Raw genomic sequence first — 18,795 nt, forward strand, 5'->3', positions numbered from 1 at the left:
ACTGCCTGTTAATATTCCTAGTGGAAAGTTGTATCATTAGAAATTACCGATTCATCAGGGAGACTCCAGATTTGAGTGTGAATGGTTTGTAGTTGACTGTCAACACTGAAGACACTCTTGATGATCATCATGATTTCTTTCCCTGATATAGCAGTCCCTCATCACTGCTGATGTTCACATTTTTAGCAAATGCCAGGCTTTTTTTGGGTTGGGCATTGCTTAATCTACAACAGGGAGCAACTTAAGTTCCTCTTCTTCAACCCTTGTCTCTAGTAAAGCGAAGTATTTGTCTGGTTACAAGTCTCTCTTTTCTGTTTTAATTAGCACCTCTTGATTTCCCACAGAAACATGAAAAAGCTTTTGTATCTCATCTTCCTGGTCTACTTGTCAGGTAGGAAATTGCCTTTCTGTATTGGTGATATAATTAATTGGCTATACGTTATTGTTCAATGGATTGTATGAAGGAGTCCAGTAGGAACTGGAAGGGCTTTCTGCTCATGACATTTTTTAAACAGGTTTTTTTTTTAATTATGATGTATCTCAACTCAGTAAGAATTCTGCTAAGTGATTAACATGTTCCTCCAGCTGGACAGACTTAATTTTTTTTATAATTTCAAATATAAGTGATAAAGCTATGGAAAAATGATTAAGATGTGAATCATGTTAGGGCAGAATAAAAAGAATCACTTTCAATGCCTTTTTTTCTACATATTAATATTAAAATGAAAATTTATTTTGCCATCAGATTTCATGGAACACAGATGACTTGGTTGGATGCTTAGAATATTATTGGGAGAAAAAAGAATATTCAAAAGGAGAGGAAAAGTGGGGGACTAGTAAAAGGGAGATCAGAAAGAATTTTAGTATAATAATTGTTGATGGGGGGGAACTAGAACACATTACTATTCTAGATGTATGGATCTATACAAAACTGTGAATAATGCAATTCAAGCCTTGCAGGCTAATTGCCCCTCTATGCAAAAATAGAAGCTTTTTCTTTCTTTTCAAGAAGTGTCTACAGCTGAGATAATTACAGAGGTTTCCGGTGTTGAAGGAGAACCCATTTCCATCAATTGCTCCTATAGTCCTCAGAAGAACCAATGGAGAGAGAAAAGTTGGTGTAAGCACATAAGTGAGGCAATGTGCCAGCATGTTGTCAGTGCCCGACGTTTTTGGCTGCCCTTTCTCAAGCGAAGAAATGGCACCACTGCCATTGCTGACAATATCCAGGAAGGGGTGCTCATGGTAACCATCAACCCACTCCAGAAACAGGATGCTGGTTGGTATCAGTGTATGACACATTTCTTGGGGACTGTGAAGACCCTGCAGAAGGTCAAGGTGAATGTTCTGACAAGTAAGTCTTTAGTCCTAAACCTGTTCTGTGTCATCTTCAAAATAATTGGATTTGTGGTTACAAACCCTGATTTCAATGAAGCTTTAACCTGTTGCGCCAGAGGTGAAAACTATGGCCACTTTATGTGTATGGAGATTCTCAGACATCCAGGTCATGGTTGTCCCAAAGGTGCTTTTACAAGAGGCTACTGGGCTTTTTGGTTTTTCTTTGAAGATGTTTTGCTTCTCATCCAAGATCTGAAGAAGCTTCTTGGGTGAGAAGCTAAACATCTTCAAAGAAAAACCAGAAAGTCCAGTTGCCTCTTGAAAAAGCACCTATAGGCCCTTTGTGACTTTTGGACTTCAACTCCCAGAATTCCTGAGCCAGTATGTTTGGCTCAAGAATTCTGGGAGTTGAAGTCCACAAGTCATAAAAGGGCCATAGTTCCCCACCCCTCTTTGTTATGCAAAGAGAGGAATGAAAAGAGAAAGAAAAAGCTAGAATGTCTGGTAAGCTGCAAAGAGAAGAAAGGAGTGGGGGTTTTGGGAATCTTTGTGTACATTTCAGGATGGAGAAGTAGAGGCCAAGGGGATGTCCAGTTCCCAAGACAATGGAGGTGGGAGGCCTGGGGAATTTCTTCTTCAGCACCTCTTCCCTTTCAGTTGAACTGAATTGAATCCACTATTTGTAATAATTAATCTTGCTCAATGGTATGTTTATTATATTTATTCTTATTGACTTAATTATGTACTGTTGCCATTTTTGCCACCAGATATAGAGAATTCTAATGTACAAGAGACACCCAGAATCCTTCACAGCATCTCCGGGTAAGACTATATGTACTTTTTAAATTCATTCTGCAGCAGAGTGTGCAATTCAACATTAATAGGCTTGGATTAGTGAAAGGAGGGATTTAATTAAATATCAGAAAGAATTTCACAGTGGTCTGATTTGCATTACAGTGGATCGGAGTGACACAGAAAGTGAGGCTCTTGCTTTGTTGTAGGTTTTGAAACAGACACTGGATGGTGCCTTTTGCTTCAGGGGTTTTTTTTTTAAGCTATTTTTTCCCCAGTGGGAATTGGTCCCTACTGTGAAGCCCTATCTGGAAGAAAGAGCTTTAAAAATATTGTGGTATATATGCGGCATGGGGCACTTTGGGGTTTTTTGCCCCCACTGCTCCACATTGTTGAAAATTGTCACAAGTGTCAGTGTTCCAAGTAATGCACCCATAGAAATTAGAACTCCAAGGCAGGCAAATTCCTCAAAGAACAGTTTTATTGGGTATATCATATTGGTACAACTGGTGAAAGCCAACTCTAAAAGTTCCCGCAGCGTTCACCTAATTAAAAGTAAAAGTTTCCCTCCCCCCCCCTCCCAGTCACTGGTCATGCTGTCCAATCCAGGAGCTGGCTGGTTGCTTGGATACTTCACTCCTCCTCTGGCCAGCCACCTGTGAGAATGCCCTTGGTTCCCACAGGAAAGCTTTACTGTTTTGGCTACAAAAGGGGGCGTGCATAAGCGCACCAACGTGCCTACCGTCCCTGTCCTATTGTTTCTCTTATTCTTCTTTTATTTTTCTTATATGTACCCATTTCTTGTATTCACAACTATGTATACACTTATACTTGTAAACAATTGGCAAATCAAATAAATAAATAAATAAATAAATAAATAAATAAATAAATAAATAAAACCCCATCTAACTATTTCCCCCCTTCTTCTGTTGTGTGGCAACCCTGAAGCCTCCAAGATGGCCTCAGCCATGATCAGGGTTGACAACCAGACTTTCAGCAAGAAAGAAAATAAGAAATGTTAAGTAAGAGCCATGGCCAAAGCCCCTTTTTATTTAAATTGTGCATACAAATCACACCCAAAACATAGCACAGATTGCACAGAGGCTGCCACCCCCTTTTTTTACCCTCTGTGAGACCATATTTGACTGGGGGAATCCCAATTATAACTTTCTGGTCTACTGACATTTTTTTAAATTTCAGCCAGAAATAACATTAAACTAAGAAAAATTGGGGTGGATTTTGGTACACATCAAGGAAAAAGAAAGTGCCTCATTACTCTAAACCAGTGTTTCTCAACCTTGGCAACTTTAAGATGTATGGACTTCAACTCCCAGAATTCCCCAGCCAGATTGAAGACAAATGTAAAATAAATATAGAAATTCATATCTCCAAAGCACATTCTCTAACTTTGAATATTCTTAGCATTAACTGCATGCATATTCTGAAATAAATAGGACAGGATAGGAAAATCTGCAGAAGGATCCAAAAAGGTAAGGTAGCAGTTCAGACTATATAATCAGAGAGTTATCCTGTTTTTACATGCAATAAGAGATGAGGCTTCAATAGTATGGTCACAGCTGCCCTCTTCACTTTTTTGACACCCCAGCAGCCCATAGACACCCTGCAGAGAATGAGAAGTTATTGTTAGGGAATTCATAAGTGATTTACCCCTTGATAGAGCAGCAATCCCCATTCAACCTGGTAGTGGGTTTGAAAAATCAGTGAGTTTCATAACTAAACCAAAACTGTTTGGTCAAATGGACAAACATTATACTGCACAATTTAGATTTGTGGAGATATCTTTCTGTATGGGAGTATAATGGCTAAACTGAAAACTAGGCTCTCCTGCAAATTCACATCCCAACCTATATTGACACTTTCTGTGTGTCCAATTAATGTGGAACCAGAAATTCCAGAGAAAGAGAAGAAAATGTTGGTGAACTATTATTCACATTAATATTTTCCATATATATACAGCCCAATTTCAAAATACTCTGGGCAATTACAAATAAAAATGTTAAAAACAAGAAAAAGATGCAATATAGACAAATCAAAGAGTGAAGATGGCAAAGGTGACAAAAACCAGTTGGGAATGAAAGTAAGAAGCCCACATAGTCCACTCACTTCACACCAATAATCGCTACTATCAGATTTCCTAGAAAGCACTGCTTAAAGGTAGTGAAAAATGTTCTGAGTTCAGTAACATCTGGTGCTGGTTGTCTTTTTTGATCAGCAAGGATTCACTGCAACTTCCATTTCTGAGTTTTACCTGGATAATTTAGAAATTGAACCTAGGATTGCTTCTTGGAAAGCAAGTGCTCTGTGACTGAGCTTTAGTCTTCACCAAACAATATCCAAAGTCCCCTTTTTAAATAAACATTTTCATTCTACATTATCTAATTCAGATATATTGTATTTGTGTTTTTTCAAAGCTTTTCTTCAAATGCTGGAGTCAATCTCACCTTCCTGGTGGCTGGCTTTCTTGGTTTCAAACTACTGGTTGCTATCATTATCCTAATTATTGCCAGAAACAAGAAGAGAACTACTGGGAATGAGAGCAGAGGAGAAAACCTGCATTTTCACCTCCCAATCATCACAGGTGACGGCATAAGGATATAAAAAGAGTCATATAAGATTAAACCAAACCTTATCTCATCTAATAGCCAGCCAGAGTCTTTTAAAAATCCCACAGACAATACAGGAAACCAATATCATTCTCTTACTGTTATCTAGCTCTGATCTAGGTAATGCATGGCACCCATCAGTCACCCTTATCTTCTGCTCAATTTGTCTAATTGCCACTAAAGCCATCTAGTGGTATGAGTTCTATTACCTACATCCATGCAATGTGAAGTAGTATTCTGAATACAAGAAACTGAAAGCTGGCTATAGCAGAGAGATTTGTTCTTCAAGATACCTTATGTAGAAAAGTTAAAAGAGTGCAGAAAACTGTATATGCTCCCACATCGCAATGTATTCATTTTGTATGAAAGGCTGAAAATTATGAGACAAAAAGAGCTGAAATAGGCATGTTGACACTTGCAAAACAAAGGCTTCTTGAGTTCCACTGCCAAGAAGAGCTACCAGTGGTCCTGTAGGATTGAGCACTTTTCACAGCTCCAGTAACATCCCAGAATTCTAGAGTCCATTTTCAGTTACTCTGGAAAAATGATCGCCCTGGAAAGAATAAAAGATCTCACAGTTATGCATTGCTTTGCAAATGACTGCTTGTACTGTGCCTCCTTGAGTGAGCACTTCACTTTATGTTTCTATGCCAGGTCCAACTCAAATCTACTTTTTCTCCTAGGTACCTCAGAAGTTCTCAGAAACAGAGAACTTGCTGGCTCCTATTGTCATTTTAATTATTACCAGAAGGAAGAAGAACCGAATAGATCCTGAGAACTTACTGTTTCAGATGCTCTTGCCATTCTAGACAAACCCTCTGTGCCATTTTTAATGCAGACACTGAAGCAATGAGTCAGGACTTTGAAATCATGCAAACAACTGCAGCTCACAAGTTTTTCCAATGACTCATTGGCCGGTGTTGCTTTTGGATTCTGAATTTTTACAACAGATTGCAATTTCTTTTTTCAGTCTTTTTTTTCTTCTAAATCTCAGTGTTAAAAATGAAAACTATTGTTTTAAAAACAGTGTCAGTATACTAACATATTTTTGCTGTTTAAAAAAAAGAATAACTCCTATAACAGCTATGGCCATTGGCTTTATGTGTCTCTCCACCTCATTTCATTTTATTCTGCTTCCTGTTCCTGTTTCCAACATAACAGGAAAGAACCCGCATGAGTGAATTCGATAGAAGGAGAAGAACAAATAGGAATCCATTGATCAGTATCCATGGGTGAAGCCCGAAGATGAGGTGTGAAAGAGTCCAAAGAGTCTAGATCAGGTGCTTGGAGTTCCCCTTGCACAGCCAAATTTGGCCAACAAGGCATTGAGAATCTGAAATGAATGCAGTAATACTATTAATACTGTTAATTGCATCATATCTTGGTGAGCAAACTGCACATGTAAGAATAAATGTAGCTTTTCTCCTTCTTTCCACTCTTATTATCATAACAGAGGATGTCATAAAAAAAAAAATAAGGGGTTGCAGCAAAATGTACATATCACCAAGAACTCAGCACAAAAGAATAAAAAATGGAATTTCCATTCTGATCTCTGAATCATTCTTTTCTGGGTATATAGATCAAATTGTCTCCAACACAGAAGAAGCCTATAATTCATAAAAATGTAAGTAATAATTAAATTAAGACTATGTTTCTAACAGGGTTAGAAACTTCAGTTTGCTTCAGTAACAAAAAGTCATTGTTTGGCCAAATAATCAAAATAAGCACTACTTTTCTATTTAAAAATATGTTCCCCAACATATGTGTGTGTGAGAGAGAGGGGGGCAGGGGGGGAGAAGGAGAGGGAGAAGGAGTTGGAGGAGGATCATTTTGTTGACATAGATGTCCATTGCCTACCCCTATAATGTTACAGGGAGGCACAAAGATGTGGATATCAGAAAATGCTTCTTTCAAAAGAAATGTGCATGTGAGTCCCTGTCCCTTGATCTTTGCTTTGAGATACAGTAATCTTACACCCCAGCACACCTCCTGTGGCTCTGTTCAGAACACAGACTGCAAATTTGGTAGCATCAATATGAGGGAAATGTCTAATTATTTTTATATTTTACAAAAAAAATTAAAAGATAAAAAGAAAATATTTACAAAATTATTTATCACTCATAGGCAATGCAATTAATCACACACCTGATACTATGTAATTATTTAGTATAACTTTAAGTGAACTAACCTTGAATGGAGACATTCAAATGGAAGATTAAATATATGAAGTAATATAAGCAGATCTAATGTCTAATGGAACATTCTGGAAAGAACCACCTTTCTGGAGAAGGCTCTAATGCTAGGAAAGGGAGGAGGAGGAGGAGGAAGAGGAGGAGGAGGAGGGGGAGGTGGAGGAGGAGGAGGAGGAGGAGGAAGAAGAAGAAGAAGAAGAAGAAGAGGAAGAGGAAGAGGAAGAAGAGGAAGAAGAGGAAGAAGAGGAAGAAGAGGAAGAAGAAGAAGAAGAAGAAGAAGAAGAAGAAGAAGAAGAAGAAGAAGAAGAAGAAGAAGAAGAAGAAGAAGAAGAAGAAGAAGAAGACCGGCGGGAAGGTGGATGGATTCAGTAACAGTGGTGATGGGTACATCATTGGAAGACCTGAAAGATCAGGTTAAGGAGAGATAGTCATAGAGAAGAACTATCTATGTGGTTGCTAGGAATAAAGCATTACTTCATGGTACATAATCAATAAAAAATGTCTAAGGGATCTCCTGCAGAGATGATTGTGTAAATGTAGAAAAAAATCTTCAGCCGATTGTAAATTTGACACTGTGATATTATTCCATCCTTGTTATAGAACTCCTTTTATGATCATAGTCCTTCCAGAGGAAGTTTACGGACTGTGGCATCTCAGGGGCTTTGTGTTCTCAGGTTGTAATGCAGACAATGTTTATTTTGAAACTAGGTTTACACATTAAGACATGGTTGTAAATTACAATAGTTGGATTCAACAAAATAATCAAATAGACCACATATTTGAACTGAGGCTAATATGTGAACTGAGAAGGCAAGCTCTACAATTTCCTGGTTTAAAAGTCTGGTCTGCCATTTTAACATTAAAGCCTTTGTATTATTTTGCAGAAATATTCTAAATATTTTTGCAACTATTCAGACATATATTATGAGTTGCTCCTTGTGGCCATGTTAATATACATTCTTTCTATAATACTTGAGTCAGAAGAAAAGTATGTGTTGTCTTGTGCTGCTCCGCTGTCCAAGATCTAAGCAGCCTCAGTAGGAAGGCTGGTAAAGAAAAGATTCATTTCTCTCCCTGCCGATCATATTTTGCTGGGGGGAAGGGGGCAACCACCAATTGTTAACCTTAACCTGGCAGTGTGATAATAGGATTAGAGGAGAATAGAAGGGGCCTGGAATGGGATGTGCTTAGCCCCCTTTCAAGGTATCCAAGAAAGAGATTGCCAACATGAATATGTTCTTTGCATTTGGGCTTTTTCAGGCTATTTCTGAATGCAGCTCCGTTTCTATCCAAAAAAGCAGCTTGCTTAACAGGCTGAACACAAGGTGAGTGGATGCAGGCTAAAGTGGGAAGGTATTGCCCATCTACTATGCATTTTCAGGAGTCCTTGCAGAGTTTGGAGGAGGAGAATCAAGATGGCAGCCATGACAATGAGATCAAAGTTAGTCTGCCTATTGGATCTACCATCTTGATTTTTTTGAGAGAGTACCCCCTCCAGACCAGGGATGGAATCCAACCGGTATAACTACCAGTCCTGTTGCTGTGCGTTGCGCAGGCATGCGCAAATCGCACGAGTGCAATTTACGACCTGCTGAGCTGCCCGGACAGCTGAGCAGCGCTGCGTGCGAGTGCACAGCGGTTGGAAAAGCTCTTTTTCCTGCTTTTTCAAACGCAGCTGTGCCGCGCAAAACCGCTACAGTTGAAAAAGTAGGAAATAAAGGACAGGTAAGAGCCTGGGCAGGTGGGTGGGCCAAAACAGCAGCAGACACAGAACCGGTTCTGTGTCTGCTGCTCTTCAGAGCTACCAGTTCTGTAGAGCCAGACAGAACCGGTAGAATCCCACCCCTGCTCCGGACACCTTGCAGCCTTTAGTAAGGTATCCTCCATGCTATTCTTGTGATAAATATGGAATCTTGGAAACTGAAAGAGGAATTTCTAACCTTCATTTATAGGAAATTCATTAAGGGGAAATCTCTGATTTGAAACGCTTTTTCCCAAGTTTCTTGTCACCTGGCCTGACTTAGCATTTTAAGTTAAGCTGCCAACAAACATGCTTGCCATTTCTTGGCTGTTTATGTCTATTACCCCTTCCAGTATATCCTCAGTCTCTTCACAATCTCACACAAATATCCCAAATCATAAATTGCCTGGAGTAATAGCAGTACAGGCAGTAAGCAGCCAATGAGCCTATGAAGTAGGCAGTAGCATAGAAGTAAGCAAAATGGCACTTCTTCCTTCCTTCCCACTGTTGGAAGAAATATCCTTCTGGGTTCAGTTCCAAGTGGGGAAAAAGACACTGGAAACATGAAGGCTATTTGGAAAGATAGTTTAATGGTGGACAGCAGGACCCCATGGCTTGGAGCTCCAAAGTGAAAAAGAAAAGATGATCACATGCTTCAAGGTGAGAAGGTCAAGAAGGGGTGAGTTGAGTGGGTTTGAGAGTGCCTGGGTTTTATAACCTTTGTTGGGATTTGAATTGGAGCTTGTATTCTGATTGGTTGTCAGACTCCCGTGAGGCCATGCAGGGGCAACTCTGTAGGATGTCCTGAGTTCCAGGTTTGGTTGAGCCTTGCTGGATGATGAAGCCCTTAAAGAGCTTTTGAGCAATTGCTATAGTTTTACCTGGAGATCTTTATTATGTAAAGTATTCTGGTCCAGGTCTTAATGGTCCACCCATTAACAAAGGTGGGGGTGAGTTTCTGCTTCTGAGGTGAGTTTCTGCTCTTGAGTTTCTAGTTTTTTTAGAGGAAATATTCTACCTTTTTAGTATTTCCCAGGATATTTCATTTTTCTAGGAGAGGGGTGGGTGCTAACTTCCTACACCATCTCCCAGTAATAAAACAGAATAAAGTAAAGCTGATTTTTCTCAGCAGAAGCAGCAGTGATTCTATAGCGTGTTCATTTGCGATAGGAACAAACACAGAGAAGATAAAATCAGGCTCCCTTGCTTGGATTTGCATTCACTTTAGGGAGCACCACCTGATTTTTAAACACAGATTTGAAAAACACAGATTTTTTAAAAGTGCCCTTTAAAAGAAAGCAGGGAACTATATAGAGAGCCCATCAGTGCTTTCCAAAAGACCAGTCAGGCATTATGCAAGCAGCCACTTAGCAGAAGTCAGAAATCCAGCTGTCTCCTTAGAGTCTAAGTTAAAATGACGTGGTAGAAAATGTGCAGCTACTGGAGAGGAACAGACGTATCTTCAACAGTCTGAAAAAGCCAAAATGTCCCTCTTCACCATATTATCAGTCATCACCATTTTATCAATGAAATATCATAGGCTTTATGGCAAGACTTGTGCTGGAGGAAGGGGGAAATTCTTGTAAATTCTTGTAAATTTTTGTTGTTGTAAAATTGGAACAGCTACAATGGATTGGGGATGAGACAAAGGCAATAACATATAGACATTATCTTTGAAGTTGTTTGGCAGGGAATCTTGCTACAGTTAGCAAGACATAAGGATAAACCTTGTCTTGTGCATTGAATTGTCTTTCTCTTCCTAATAAATTACTCCCACACCTTTAATTATTAGCTCCTATAATTGGAGCTATTAAAACCTTAGGAATTTTACCACAAATAGAGGTGATAGTCCTAGACAAGAGCACCAGACAACCATTAGAAAATATCTATATCTCACCATCTTATCTCATTTATCTCATCCAGATGCTTTTAATTCATGCCTTGTGTCAGGATGCTTGCAGTTTAAAAGGACAGAATAGGCAGTCTGAGTTCCCCTTCTTGCTCATGTTGTCTGCTACCTTCCTTCCTTCCTTCCTTTCTTGATCTGAAAACAAGGCACTCAACTGGACAGCAGGTCCACAAAGGAAGAAGAGAACCTCTTTCTTTTATTCCAACCAGTTCTAGGGTAAAGCAGAAATTCTGAGATTTCACTAAAAGATTATGCATCTCAAATCTCAGTAACTGTAGTTTGAAAGATGATTCAGCTTTGTGTATTAGCTCTTGTGAGAAGTTTTATATCCTAATATATTTTATTATTTATCCTGTTTCCATTTTCCCTTAAAACCTTAACAGAATCCACAATGTTCTGAGAATCAGTGTCTCCACTAGTTAACTGACAGTCAAGCTGAAACTAAATTAATCAAGTAAAAAAAGCAAACAGGGGAAAGTCCTTTACCCAAACTTCCTCAAACTTCCAAATAAGTTACCCAGTCCTAATCTACAGGTGAAACTCAAAAAATTAGAATATCATGCAAAAGTGGATTTGGGGTTTTCATGAGCTGTAAGCCATAATCATCTCAGTTATGACAAATCATGGCTTGAACTATTTTGCTTTGCATGTAATGAGTCTATCTCATATATTAGTTTCACCTTTTAAGTTGCATTACTGAAATGAATGAACTTTTGCATGATATTCTAATTTTTCGAGTTTCACCTGTACATATCAAAGGATAAGGTCTGCAAACACAATAGAGTTACCGTATTTATCGGCGTATAACACGCACTTTTTTCCCCTGAAAATAGGGGGCAAATGATGTATGCGTGTTATACGCCGATATGATGTTAAGAAGCCTTCGGTGAATGCTGCTGGGATCGGGGATCAAGGACACAAATGAAAGAAGGGAGGGAGGAAGCAACTGAAGCCTGTCCTTCTCTCTGGGTCACTCTCTCAGTCGCTCTCTCGCTCCTCCACCAGCACAGGAAGAAACTGCTTCAAAGAAGCGGGGGGCTTTTCCTGTCGCCGCAGCTTCCCTGAAGCGCCCGTTTCTCCCCACCCCGTCCGCCCGCCCGCCCGCCCGCCCGCAGTGCTCCGTTCTGCCTGCCTGCCTGCCTTCGTTAATGGTTGAATCGGAACAGCTTCGGCTGAGTAAAAGAGGCGAATAGTTATTATTCTCAGCCGAAGCTGCTCCCAAACAACCAGAAACTAAGGCAGGCAGGCAGGCAGGCAGGCAGAATGGGACACTGTGGATTGAAGGCGCGCGTGGGGTGGGAGTGGGGTGAAATTTCCCTCTTAAAATGAAGATGCGTGTTATACGCCTGTGCGTGTTATACGCCGATAAATACGGTAATTAAATTAAGTCTTACAGCATGCTCACAAGAATACATAAACACACACACACACACAAACACACACACAAACACACACACATCAAGTATGACTCTAGAATCAGCACATTTCCACACCCTGGACAAGTCCCTCCTATAAACGTCTGCTACTGTATCCCATTTCTCTGCAGCTATCCCTAAAAGCAAACAGTTTGCTTTTAGAAATAAATATTTCTTCTTTCCTCACAGCTATCTGGGCCTCCTTTTTATTTATTCTTGTGCAATCCCAATTCAAGTTGAAACCCCAAATCATTCTTCTGACACTCTCTATCTTCACCCGCATTTACCTTGCAGTCCTAATTCTTATTTAAAAGTAGGTGCTATTATGTTCAGTCAGTGGGGTGTATTCCTAGGAAAATGTGGGTGACATTCACTGTTATCTTTGAAAGTTTACACCCCAAAGCTAACTTATTGGACTGCAACTTCCATCATGCTGATCCCCAATAATCAGCAGCCAGCAATGGCTCTGCCAGGAAAACCTGTGAAGGGTGATCTATGTAGAAGACTCATCAGTCCATGCCTTAATAACAAGTCCTCCAAATGCCAATTCTGGGTGGTGATTTGTCAGGGGTCAATCACTCTACCTAGAACAAAATGTCCCTGGTAGTTAGGAAACGTTTTTTGTGACTGTGTGGCATGAACCCCTTCTACTGAACTGGCTGCTGAGAAATTGCTGCAGGGTGGGGTGAGGGAGATATAATTAACTGAAACTTCTGCCTGAGCACATGGAAGTCCAACCTCATTTCCAGTGTCCAAGGCCTGTTTCCTAGTTGCACAATAGTCTTGCTATAAAAATAGGACAACCCCCTTTCTTCTCTTGGTTGTGGTTTATATTTCCCCTGCTTGTCTGAAGTATCATTTTGCTTAGTTTATTCATTGGCAGCACAGGAACAAAACAACCTTAATTTCCTCTGATAAGGTAAGAATCGAGTGCCGAGCCCTTTTTCTCCTCATACAGCAAAATAACAGAAGGAAAAACCCTCTGGATGATGTGTGTTACAAGCTGTTACGAATGCTAGGGCTGAATTCGGATCTCGTCTTATATTAGCCATAAATGTAATTTTATTGCCTGTCTAACGTCATCTCACCTCCATCATATATGTTCATGTACATCCACTGACTTTCACATAAACTTTTGGATATCAGTAATAAGTACAACATGTTCTTTATAAGCTAACTTCATAAATTAGTGAAGTGATAAAAAATAGCAAATCCTACAAACACGCACACACTCAAACATCACAAACCTTTACACCGCCCTCCCTGTAATATTTTTGAGTGTGCGATTATGGGCAACATGGAATGACTAATCAGACAACTTACCTCATGAATCTGATGCCTAAAGAGGCAAATAGCAAAAGCATCTTTCTCTAATATAAAGATGTAGAATTGGAAGTCTCAGAAGAGCATTCAGTAGCCTCCAAAGCCTCTGGATGCACACTCATAGATATCTGAAACTGGTTACCAAACTGTAATTTTGAATATAAAAGAGCCAGGAAATTATTTAAAACACCTTTACAAATTATATTACCGTGATATTTAATTAAATATAAAAACAAACCCTAACTTTAATATTTCCTGGAACATAGCCACCAACATGAGATGGGGCTGAGTTCCTTGCAGAACCACCATCTGTCCCCAGTTGTATTACCTATCCTGTAAGATTCATTGGGGTGGGGGGAAGCACGCCCCAGGTCCTATCTACTGGGAAGTGCACCTGGCAGGTTCTTGAGGAGGGTTTTTTCTGTTGTGGCATCTGCCCTCTGGAACATAATTTCACCAGTTTAGACTTGCCCCAATCTTACTGACTTTCTGTGAGGCCTTAAAAACTTGGGTTTGTTGCCAAGCTTGGGGTCCAGGTTGTGTAACTAAGCTTGTCAACCATGCTGGTTGGTTTCATCTTCTATTTGCTATTTATATTTTTATGATGTTTTTATTCTTTTAGCAGCTCAGAGTCATATATGAGATGGGTAGTCACATGGAATGAATGAATGAATGAATGAATGAATGAATGAATGAATGAATGAATGGAGTTACTCAGAGGCAGTCACTATTATTTTCATACAGATTTGTTTGTTTAAAAAGTATCTCAAAGTGATGAACATTTCCACCACTACTCCACTATTCAAGAATCACACATATGTGAATCTGTATGCACACATGTTAAGATGTATCCACGTCAGTCAATTTGCCAACATTACAATTATTGGCATTGTAAAGCATTTTCACACAGCTCCAGACCAACAGTGACAATGACGAAGGGAATTTATTTCCTTCCTGCAAGGGCATATTTACCCACAGCCTTCTCTGCTCTATTCAGTTACAAGATGGAAGGTTTCCCAGGCCTGCAACTTCTGTTGATGCTCGTAGGTATGATACTGAATACTATCTTTTCTTGGTCGATATAGAAGTTCGATGATATTGTGAGGCTCTGCTTATCCATTTTCTAAGAATGGTTGCAAATGAATGTTATGTTTTCTTCCTATTTTTTTTCCCATTAAGAATGGGAAAATACCCAATTCTACACATTCCCACTCAGGCTTCATTCATACTTAATACACGTGTGGTGTATGGATTTTGTTCTTACACTTCACTAATAAGATTAGGGATTTATACCAAGATAATAAGATAGGAGAGCAACTTCTTTTGGCTTTAGGGGCTACTCCTGAATCCATGCATGTGAAGAGCCAGGAATAGTTTGGGGAAGTGACTTCAGAAGTTTTAAGTGATGAGATTGGTACTTTTAGCATCTATAGAGAGAGGCTTAAGATATCCACTTCTCCTTTTAACTCAAGTCAAAAATACAAAGTGGGGTCATTTTTTAGCCCCATCAATTGCAGGGATCTTGTGGTCACAAAAGGGATGTGCCCCTTTCTAAGAGATTAAAATCGGTTTAGCCAGATGTACTTTCAGGCCCGGTAAAATATTTAGTGCTATCAACAATTACCTTTTTAAGAAAAAAGATGGGCATTTTTTTGTCAAAAAAGTCATTAGAGGAGAATTCTATTAATAGATGGCCAGCAATGACTAGGCAGTAGTCAGAAATCAGGATCAATCTGGTAGATCTTTCCAAACTGTCACATTTTATTAAAGGGCCACCGTTCAACAGATACATAAAGTTTAATGACTACATTGATGTGGGATTTAAATTGGGATGAAATTCAGGGAGGGAGGGAAAGACAGACTGGTTTTGTGTACATGTACAGTAGGTTACAAATAGATTCTGAATTAAGGTTTGTAATGCGTTAAAAACACATCGTGTTTGTCAAGGCTTTTTGAGATAGTCTTTTGAGAAAAACCTTTTGGGGTTCAGCAATCTGACATTCCATTGCTTACTTTAACACCACAATTGAGCTGAACTCACATGTAGCAAAAGGTTTCAGGCCATCTCAAAAACAGTGACAGGTAAGTTCCATCCTCTGCAAAGCATATACAAAAGAGATGTAGATTGGATGTATATTCTTCCTCCTTTAGGGCATCTTTCTGTGAGTGGCTGGGCTGTCCCAGATAATTCCAAATATACATTCATTCAATCCTGTTGAAGCTAGGAAACTTTTGTGCCTCCTATGGAGAACTTGTATTGCCAAGGCTTGAGTTGTATTTGATCTGTCAATTTGATCAATACTGCTTTTGTTCCAGGTCTTTTTGCTTCCTGTACATCTTACTTATTCCCAAGTCCTTCTACTGCAAGTTTGCAAAACACAGGAAAGAGCCCAAAAGAGGTGGTACTAACTCAAGGAACCTCCCTCAGAATAAAAGCTTTCTGCGCCTATCAATATTTGCAAGGACAGCCCGTTTGGTGCAAAGAAAAACAACAAAATGAATTAGGATGGCAATATATGACTTCTAAAGCAAAACAAAAGATCGTGCTTGAAGGTGTAGTGAATGGTTGCATTTCTTTACTCATGAAGAATCTCCAAATTGAAGATTCAGGGAGATACTGGTTTGGAATTCTAAGCGGTATGAAGATGGTTTCCATAAACTCAATCAAAGTGGTAGTTCATTATGTTGAACACGGTGAGCATTGGTGGACAAGGGGGAAGGGAGGGTAACTATTTCTCAGATAAAAGGACTTTCAGAATATAGGGATGTGACATTGATGCTGGTACCATATTTTCTCTGGTTGGCAGAGACTAAGAAGCCGTATGTATGGGGATTTGTGATGGACAATCTTATATTTGATACATACCTTGGTTCACCTTGAGCCTCAGGTAAATAGGCATATTTTAAAATATATCCATAGTTCAGGAAGACTATCTCTGTACCTACCCCTCCCTCCACCACCATGCTGAGTTTGCTCCAGAAGGAACATGTGTTGTGGCAGCTGTGTTGTTGTATCCTATTCTCGATTTTTGTCAGAATGCCATTTTTTGTTACAATACCCAAACATAACCTGTATTATCCCATATCATTTTCATCATCGGTTTAATATTCTGAACAGGTGCATCTCTAAGGGAAAAGAGATTGGATAAAAACTGTACCTTTGAAGCCCTATCCTTGTTATACCTGTGCCATGTGGGCAGTACACATTTAAAAGGGGGACATAGTTTACTGCAGGGTCATTTTGACCTATTTTTGCCACTTGAATGCCCTGATGTCAAACCTAGGCAAATGCCCTTTTTCATAGTATAAACTGGGTTTTGGTTTTTTTCGTGAAGTCCCTGAATGACTTCCGCTGAGCCAGCTAAGATCTATTAATGAGATGCTATTGAATGGAAAATCCTAAGTAATTTCAAAAACAACTATACCTGCACATACGTGTAGAGACAATTCCTAAAGGGCCATGCGAACTCACAAAAGTCACAATTTCTTTTAATTATTCAGACGCTTCATTCTCCTTACTGTGTTGAATGCTTTCCATACTTATTGCTGTAACAAGTAAGGCATAAGACTGCTATATTTGAAAGACCAAACTTACCCCCTTTTTTTTTCAAACTGCTCTTTTCCTAGTTCATTTCTTGCCTAATAAAACTGCCCCACCTCCAACAATGAGGATGCCGTTTACTTCCACCATATCAGGAATGACGATGCAAGAGGTGATCAAGGTACAAGGAGAATCTCTCAGTGTCAAGGCTTTTTGTTCCCAGCAACATGCGCAAGCAGAGAGAGTTTGGTGCAAAGAGGAACTGCCAGAAGAATGCAGTCTTGAAAAGCTCATAAGCTTCTCCGGATCAAGATGGAAAGGTCTCACTACACAACCAGATCAACGTATCATTGTAAATGATTTGGGAGACGGATGTATTTATGTCTTCATGTCAGCTCTCCAATCAGAAGATACAGGGATATATTGGTTTGGGGTTCTTGATGGCCCCAATATAATCCCTTTAAGAAACATCAGGGTGATTGTTCAAAAAGGTGAGCACTAACAGATAATGGGGATTGGGATGGGGAATGGCAATGCCTTCACATACCAGAAAGCTTCTGAGCTTAAGATACAACAACTTGCGCATTGTCTACTTCAGTCTACAACTGTTTGTGCTCATGTTTAGATCTTGCTGGGCAAAAAAGGAGGAGTTTTAGAAAAAGAAATAGATGTTGTGCGGTGTAGTTTTTTTTTTTAAAGGAAAACCTAAAACTCATCTATGAAGAGCAGCAATGACACTGTCAATACTTCAGTTTCCTTTTTTTGTTATGATTTTATTTTCAGATCAGCAAAAGGAGGATATCGGGACTGCATCCAGTGAAGATGAACAAAGGTATCAACCATTTAAATTGCAGTTTGAAAAGATTAATCAAGAGATGGGTGCATGCTGTGGGATCTATTTACTTATTCACTTTGAGACACTGCATTTAGTTTCAACCAATTATCAAAGCAAAGATAACAGTTGTAGATTTTGCCTCTTCCATTAACAGGTTATTATATTTTTGAGCATTCCCAGACCTATTTTTTACAGCTTGGAAGTGTTCTGATTCACAGTAGAGTATTTAGCATGGTTGTCTGTAGATCTTTTTCTTTCACTCCGGTAATATGCTACCAAGTTCAAACTGTTTTCATTTTTCTGTTTTCCTCTGAAACCCATGTAAAATATAACTTTGTGCTTCACATACAAAGGTAATCTGCCAAATTCAACATTAACTTGTTTTAATTATTGCAACTGTGATTATTGCAGAGTTAACCAAGTTGTCTGGGTTCTGGTTTTCATTGCTATTGGTGTAACAATTTTGTCTGCCTTCACATTAGTTGTCGTGGTGCTCACCAAGAGAAAGAGGAGAGGTACGTTTAGCACTTCTTTTGTCTTCCTACAGCTCAGATTTTCATGCATGTTTTATACCATATCATTAGAATACTAATGAATATGAATGTAGCTTATGCATATGCAAATATAGCATATGATATTAAGAAAGTATGAGAACTGCATTCCAAGATGAAATTATCTGGACAGGCTTTGAGGTTTCATATTCATTTTACACTTTAAACTGTATTGTGATTAGAGAAAAGGCCTTTGTGAGGTTGAAATAGCAAGAACTGGGGCTTCTATCCAAGAGCTGCTTTTGTGTATCAATTGATTTCTACATTACTCCATTTATTAAAGAGAAATAAGCATGTAATGTAGATTGACTAAGAGGTGGGTAGAAATCAAGGCCTTTTTTCCCTTGGCATAATCTCTGTATATCCTGCTGAACTATCAATTACAATTATTCTATTTTATAGACATGGAAAAATAGACCTTCTGGAAGACTTTCACATAAATAAATCCCAGACTATTTTGAAAATAAAGGCAATACTAGAGTCTGGTATTTTTTTCTTTGCATTACAGTATGCTGGTTTCTAATATAGCATATA

The 18,795-nt window shown here is 39.1% G+C and overlaps 2 protein-coding genes across 3 annotated transcripts; both read left to right on the top strand.

Annotated features, from left to right (window-relative positions):
- The first annotated feature begins 246 nt into the window (after nt 1-246).
- Nucleotides 247-6,294, top strand: LOC113420459 (triggering receptor expressed on myeloid cells 2-like). 2 transcript variants are annotated; one of them, XM_026680398.2, is made up of 5 exons: nt 247-391; nt 1,013-1,354; nt 2,106-2,160; nt 4,563-4,729; nt 5,438-6,294. In XM_026680398.2, the coding sequence occupies exons 1-5, from the start codon at nt 349-351 to the stop codon at nt 5,527-5,529; spliced, it is 699 nt and encodes a 232-aa protein (XP_026536183.2). In that variant the 5' UTR covers nt 247-348; the 3' UTR covers nt 5,530-6,294. The 2 variants fall into 2 exon arrangements, with proteins under 2 accessions (XP_026536183.2, XP_026536181.2); XM_026680396.2 differs by having other exon boundaries at nt 1,010-1,354; nt 5,438-5,662.
- An 8,041-nt stretch (nt 6,295-14,335) lies between these two features.
- Nucleotides 14,336-18,361, top strand: LOC113420466 (uncharacterized). The gene is made up of 6 exons (XM_087959054.1): nt 14,336-14,381; nt 15,651-16,028; nt 16,962-17,366; nt 17,659-17,707; nt 18,122-18,225; nt 18,339-18,361. Exons 1-6 carry the CDS (start codon nt 14,339-14,341, stop codon nt 18,359-18,361), a joined length of 1,002 nt encoding a protein of 333 aa, XP_087815180.1. The 5' UTR covers nt 14,336-14,338.
- Nucleotides 18,362-18,795: the final 434 nt, after the last annotated feature.

This window comes from Notechis scutatus, chromosome 3, assembly GCF_049901735.1.
Source record: "Notechis scutatus isolate UNSWTSFEM ecotype Mainland chromosome 3, rNotScu1.2, whole genome shotgun sequence".
NCBI lineage: Eukaryota > Metazoa > Chordata > Lepidosauria > Squamata > Elapidae > Notechis > Notechis scutatus.